Here is a 7,500-nt window from a genome sequence, read left to right as displayed (position 1 = left end):
AAATACGATCATAATCTAACTATCTATCTTTCTTTTTTTCATGTTACAGATTGGAGGCCAGGAGCTAATTTCAGGAGTTTTTAAAATAGATGTTTGTTAATTTATTGTTTCTACTAGTATTGTTTACCTGTTGATGTAAACAAATTACTGTACTGTTCTTTTACATTTTGACTCCTTTTTATGTTGTTTACTACATGTCCATTTCTCCAAACGTGTGACACGGCATCTAAATTATTTATCCTTGTTCCCCTTCTGTTTCTGTTATGAAGGTAAACATTTTGGATTAAAGATTAAATTTTACCAATTGTTTTTGAGCCTCATATTTTTTTTACTGGTCTGTTGTATTACTGCTATAAAGTGCTGTTGTTTGTAAAAAAAAAAAATTGTTCTAGAGCATATCAGAGATATTCTTGGTAAGAGATAGACACTGCATGACTAAAAAATAAGGTTTGGATACCAGATTATATATTTATTCATGTTGGCATAACATTATAAGTATGTATCTCTCACTTATTTTAAGAATTGATAGTAAGTTCATGTTTTTTTGTACTTCACCCATGAGTTTTGTATTTTGGTTAGGAATTCTTTATATTGTTGATCAATCTTAGCTATTACCATTTGATAATTGGAGCTTCATTTTTAAGTTTTAATGCAAAAAGAATTTTTTGGCATTGCCTGTCAGTTCAATCAGTAATATGTGAAAACTGGTGTTCATATATTTGTAGGCTTCATTTTTCTGATTGATTTAAGGAAGCAGGGGAGAGTTTACAGTATTATGGAATTGTAGGTTAGGAAAGTGACTTTTGTTTTTGTTTTTATTATAAAATATTAAACTCTTTAAAAATTATAATAGGAAATTACTTGATATTTTAATTGCTGTACCATTGTCCCAGCAGTACTTTTTTAATGTGAATTATGCCTTTGCTATTTTTTATGCGCAAAGTCGTATATACATGGCAATCTGTACAATCTGTTATGATATTAACACTGTTAATGATCTAGTGAAAGCTTACTTAGGGTAAGAGGTACTTATTTATAAGAAAGGCATTTACTTATATAGAAAATTAACCAAAGAAGATTGGACGGTGTAAGAGAACTTTATTCAATCTGGTTAAGCATGTCTTTAATAAAGAAATATTCATTATCATGGACATCAATACAGTTTGGTTGACATACCTATGAAGAGTCCTCTTGTTTTTCTTTTTCATTTGAATTTAGATCAACATCAGTTGTTAAAATGTATGCTTAGTAGACAATAGCTTTGGTAAGAATGCTTAAGTCAAAGGGAATCTTTACTTGTATGATATGTGTGCTTTTAAACCCTTGATATTAGGGGGACTTTTACTGTGAGGAATAATAAGAGGATTTTGCCATTGCATAATGAGCAGCACTGATTGTAGAGCACAGTTTAAATCACTAACAATAGACAACTGCTAGGATCTGTTGCAAGGTGCCAAAATTCTTGAATTTTATAAAATGTTCCAACTTTAGAGTTTATGATTATGAAACAAAGTAAAGATTCAGTTGTAGAATTTTATATTATTTAGTATGTAATGCTGTAGGCCTTTTCAGAGGTGAAGTGTCAAACTCTTGGAAGCAATGTTTATAGATGATGTTTATAAATGTCCAGTTTGTTTTACAACCTTGTTGTTTTTGTTGTCATGTTTTGCAATCATGATAGTGCCTGTTTATGGTATTTGGCTTCTAAATTTGTAATTAGTCAGTCTTTTCCTTTATGATCTGTGAAAGGATGAACTGTTTATCCCAGCACTGTTGAGTATTGTTGAGTATGCAAAAGCCAGGCACTTGCCACTAATTTGTTTTGATAATAATTAACCATGTCTGGAATAGATAACTTTTTTTTTCCAATTTAATATAGTGATAATGTATTAAAGCAAAATTTTAAAACTATCTTTGTATTCTAGAATTGTGTTTCTTCCTTTTTTTAGCCTTTCATTTTTAAGAACTGTATATTCACACACCATATGGGTTTTCATGAGGTGATGATGTAGTATGAAATGCATACTTGTCATGACTACTTATTTTCAGATTTTGCATATACTAATTTTGCATAAACAGAGATTTTTTTTTTAATTTGAGCAGAGTGGCATAGTCTAATCCACTTAAATGAAGAACTGGAAGGGTTATTTTTGATAGGTTTTAATAAGAAGCTATTTTGAGAAAACAGATTATTGTCTACATAGTGTTGTGCATTGAAATGTTGAGCGCAGCACTGAAGAGTGTCTCTCTCTCTCTCTCTCTCTCTCTCTCTCTCTCTCTCTCTCTCTCTCTCTCTCTCTCTCTCTCTCTCTCTCTCTCTCTCTCTCTCTCTCTCTCTCTCTCCCTCTTCCTTTTCCTCTCCCTCTCCCTCTCCCTCTCCCTCTCCCTCTCCCTCTCCCTCTCCCTCTTTCTCTCCTTCTCCCTCTCCCTCTCCCTCTCCCTCTCCCTCTCCCTCTCCCTCTCCCTCTCCCTCTCCCTCTCCCTCTCTCTCTCCCTCTCTCTCTCCCTCTCCCTCTCCCTCTTTCTCTCTCATACACACACAAATACAATCTGCATGCCAAATAGTATCTGTCCATGAAACTCCAATCTGCCTTGTAGTTTTGAACAAGTGTAATGTACAGAAAAACACTTAAGATGAACCACAATGTCATGCTCTAAAAATGACTTGAAAAGTAGTACAATGGAAGGCCCTTCTTAGTATTTACAGCTAAAGATGTTGTACATAAGGTTGTAGATTATGATAATCCAGAAAGCTTTTTAAAGGTGAAGTTCTTAACCTTTTGATGATCATCTCAGGATGGGTAGCAGCATGGGGTACTACACAGCAAGCGGCATGCCTGGCGGTGGTGTATACCAGACAGTGGGGGGCATGCAAGGTATGTCTGCAGGGATGTATGGGACCCCACAAGGCCCCACGGCAGCGGGTCACACTGCTACTGTCTCCTACAGGGCACCAACACCCCCACAGACACCTAGTACACAGGCAAGTCAAGCTGAGGATATGAGTGAGGTTGTATGATAGGTACCAGCAAGGTGATAGATGGTTTGGACTCCGTGATGTTAATTAAAGGATATCACTTTCGATAGAAAAATGAAAGTGGTATCAGCTGATCATACCTTTTTTTCTTTAACCAAAATCTTAATCAATTTCCAATTGGTTATATGTAACTTACAACCTTACAACTCTAACTGACTTCCTAACAAGAAGTAGAAGTAAAATTATTACTTTGAGCATTGCACCTTAGTCTTAGTGACATCTGCCACCACCACCTGTTGCTATAGCCATCATCCAATCTTGTTCTTTATACTAAGAGCAGGAAATTTGTCTGCAAACCTTGTCCTTAATGCTTCTGTAATTATTTTTAGTACAATTTTTCAACAAAGAAATCCCTAAATTCCTATTAATGTGATTCTAAGATGAATCTGTATCTAGCTGTAAGTGTAACCTTTCTTTACTGTCAATTTTCAAACTAGGTGCCAGATATTAGTATGCTAAGAGAACTCTACTCTGTCACATAATCTTAACAAATTGAAAGCTAGTTTTTGTTTAAGCCACAGCAAGTGTAGATAGTCATGTTTCAGATTACTAAAGGTACAGCAAGCCCTGGTTTGAAAATGTAAATGGATAACCAAATTGAGGTACAGGTAATGATTCACTTAAATAAATAAGAAGTTATCAGCCAGCAAATATTAGTATTAGTCTTTAACATTAATTTGTAAATTACTGAGTAGACACCCAGAGTCCCATATTATTTCTTCTAAATCTGTTAGCAGATTACATTCTTTAGTGCTGGATAGTTTTCACTTTTTTTGTGTGTGGGTGTGACATTTTTTATACCATTACAGCTTTGCCAGTCTTGGTTATACAAATAAATATATATATATGTATGAATATATATATGTATGTCTTTATTTATTTATATATATATATTTATGTATATGTATATATTTATGTATATGTATATATATATATATATATATATATATATATATATATATATATATATATATATATATATATATATACACACACACACACACACACACACACACACACACACACACACACACACACACACACACACACACACACACACACACACACACACACACACACACACACATATACACACACACACACACATATATCAACTGTGTATATATGTGTATATAGAAAATGCAGTGTGGTGATATTCTTAAACATTTTTGTATAGAATATAAAACAAAATATTACTGCATGTCAAGTAAGCAATAAATGTATAAATGAGAATTTTCTCATATTATTTTGCTCAGACATCATTGTACAAATACTTTTAATTTTTTTTTTTTTTTTTTTTTTACTAGAAAGAGATCTGACTGTAGATGGGATATGAAAGATAAGCAGATTATTTATTGTTTTTTTCTCGATTCTCCATCGTCTGTATGAAAACCAAAACCACAATGGCAAGTGCTATTTGAGTGGAAAATTCTTCTCCAAGTAAACTTTTGCAGATGCAGGCAAATAGAAAAGATATTTTTTACTGCAAGGAAGTAGTGATTTCATGGACTAGAATGATGGGGTGGGAACAGAACAGCTCAATAATATTCTTTTTTCCTATGCTAAGAAACCTAAATATCTTAAGAGAACAAGAAAAAGGGAGGGAAGCAAGCAAGTAGAGAAGATATTTTATGATTTCCTTTTTTTCTTGGTAATGGCTTTTTTAGTAGCATCATTTATTATATTATACATTTTGTCTTTCCCGGAGAAAGTGGAAAAACAGATATTTTTAATATACTTTCATATTATGTTTTTTTTTTTTTTTTTTCTTCATGAATTTGCATAAGGCACTGCATTTCTTCATTTTAAAGGATTAATGATAAGAAATTAATGAAAGGGACCATTAACCCTCCAAAGCAGGTGTGTCCCGCTCATGGCCCGCAGGCTAAACTTAGGCCTCGTGATGTTAGGAAGAATTGTTAGCCTTGAAAATTATAATCACAGTGAAGGAAAATAATGTCAAATACATTTTATTACCATCATTTAAAATGAAATGAATGAAAAAAAGGGAATTTAGAGATTTATGTCTTTTTAACCCTTTAGTCTTGAACTTTCTTACATAAACTCAGGAATGTATGATTATTTTTACCAAAATGTTCAAGTTTTGGAAAGCTTGAACATGAAAACAAGGTTTCTGAAGTACATCTTTCTAAATCCAAGAACAAAAGTGTAGCCTTCATTGTTCTGAATTGTGATGCGAAGAATAGCATGAAGAGCCCAATCTTTCACATGAAATTTTGGCCTTTTTAACTTTTTTTTTTACTTAAAACTGAGTAAGTGATGGAGCAAAAATTATTAATAATAAAAGGGAAAAACTGAAAAATAATTAAAAAAAAAGTAAGATATGAATATTGTAGTCCATTGCACTAAAATTGTGTGCATCTGTTTTCAGTGAATAGTAGGCAGCTCTGGGTTTGTTTAAGTTCTCAGACAGACTGAATTGATTGAAGTAAACCTCATTATAAACATTAGTGCCCAATATATGTAATATAATCTTATTCTTAATGTTGTTACACTGTTAGTGTATAAATGTAATATTACAATAGCTTAATACACCAACATAAATAATGTAATATGTATTGATGGGTTGTGGGTCAGCCAGATATCGGGCAAGGGAGGCTTTGCCCAAGGCTAACAGGGTTTGGGTGGTGAGGACAGGTATATGAAATTCCGGTAATCATCATGATATATTATGAAATGAGTAATAAAAGGTGGGGCATATAATGTTAAGAGAGACAGATTATGTTATGAATGTTTTTATAGAGATATTCATTATATATTATGCACACACATCTACACTCATTTATACACACTTATACACAAAAGAATATTTAACTAGTGCTTGATGGCTGTTAGTCTTAGTAAAAAGGGAGCGCATAGATACTATAACAACATTATGTAAAATCCCATACATGGTAACCTAATGTTTATAATGAGAAGTGCTCCAATCTATCAAGCCATATTATGAAATTGTAAATAAAAATGGAATTACTGTTTCTCTAGTCCATGAAAAACAGTAAATGTACAAGTAAATGACAGCTTGGAGTTAGCATATCTTGAGGCACAAGGATGATGAAAAGAACATAGAAATGCTGTAATGAGACAAGATGAAAAAAGAAAAAAGCCAACAGTACAAAAGTTGTGGCTATGACAGAGACACAAGGCTAGTGATATTAATTTGCACAAGACAGCAACTATGGTACTGCAGGCATGATCATAATGACACAGGTGATGGCTCTACATTGTAATAGATTTTGATGTGCAGCTCAACATTTAAGGATGGATATAAAATCAAATTCATTTCCAGAGATTTTGAGGTAGATTTCAGCAGGGGCTTATACTTCCTTACTACTAGTCCAGTGAACATTTTCAAATAATGTATATGATATAGGGCATTATTTAAGATGATCTGTTTAAGAATATATTCTTTTTTGTGGCTCCTTTATTATACACAGTTCATATACATAGTCAATAAATCTAGAAAGGAGCTAATTACTTCGCTTTATGTGTCCTTAGAAAATATGGGTGTGTTTACTGTACATCTTTGTCTTTGTGTTTTATGTGTTTATGGGTATGCATGTGTAATTAGTACAGTTATATCAAATCCTGTCTCCCAGTATCATCCAGATTATATCAGATAGAAATACTGAACTTCAGGATTGCAAAACTTCTTGATAGTTGAAAACAGTCAATATTTGTTTCAAACTTGCATTCTCAGGTTTGTTGTCTGTTATCAATTTTATTATACAGTAAAAGGAAAGACAGGGAAAAATACATTTTATAGCAATAAACCTTACTGCAAGGGAGTTATTTCATTATGTTAGCATCAATGCTTTTACAGGATAATTTATTCATGAAAGACCTATAATATGAAAAGTAACATGTATATATGAGACTTCATCAAAGAGAAACAGGATTTCTTATTAAGTGTGAATGTCAACAGTTTGAATGAGAGGGTTAATCATCACAACAGTATGTGGTATTGGTTATTCACTAGAATGAGATGTTATGTTGCTTTGACATGCCTTGCTTTGTGTTATACTAGTTAAAAAAAAACAAAAACAAATTGTTTGAGTTAATTAACTAACTGAATTAGGTTATAAATGTAGCATTGTTTTCATAGTGTAAAATGTTAATGAGGTATGTTTGTGATTAATACCCTATTGTAGAGTGTTGCAGACTCCAGGCCACATTAGGAAGGATTTCATTTTGCTGTAAATGACACTTCCATCATCTGATGTATGATAACTTGTTGTTAAATTGACACATTTTATGAATAGTTTATGTTAATGTGGCTAAGAGGATTATAAAATTGAAGATTCACTGTAGAATGTGCTTGTACATAAGCCAAGGTTCCTCAAGTAGTTGTCTTTTTAAACTGGTGATGATGTGTTTATTTTTGTTCTTTGTAGGGCATGAGTATGAACCTGGGGTATGTGAGTGGCGGCAGTGGGGGGGCCGGG

General features: G+C 32.8%; 1 protein-coding gene across 8 annotated transcripts in view; it reads left to right on the top strand.

Moving 5' to 3' along the window:
• Positions 1-7,500, top strand: part of LOC125044329 (protein encore-like) — a 76,430-nt gene that overhangs the window by 67,368 nt on the left and 1,562 nt on the right. For 5 of the 8 annotated variants that reach the window (XM_047640943.1, XM_047640940.1, XM_047640942.1 and 2 more), the window contains 2 exons: positions 2,797-2,983; positions 7,450-7,500. The exon at positions 7,450-7,500 is cut by the window's right edge and continues 123 nt beyond it. In XM_047640943.1, coding sequence (XP_047496899.1) covers positions 2,797-2,983; positions 7,450-7,500 — 238 coding nt within the window. Of the gene's footprint in view, positions 301-2,796; positions 2,984-7,449 lie in introns of those variants that run through there. The other 3 variants (XR_007116473.1, XM_047640946.1, XM_047640944.1) reach the window with 2 other exon arrangements.

The sequence above is a fragment of the Penaeus chinensis genome, chromosome 35, assembly GCF_019202785.1.
Source record: "Penaeus chinensis breed Huanghai No. 1 chromosome 35, ASM1920278v2, whole genome shotgun sequence".
NCBI lineage: Eukaryota > Metazoa > Arthropoda > Malacostraca > Decapoda > Penaeidae > Penaeus > Penaeus chinensis.
Note: the sequence above shows the minus strand (reverse complement) of the source record. Positions and strands in the feature narration are given on the sequence as shown.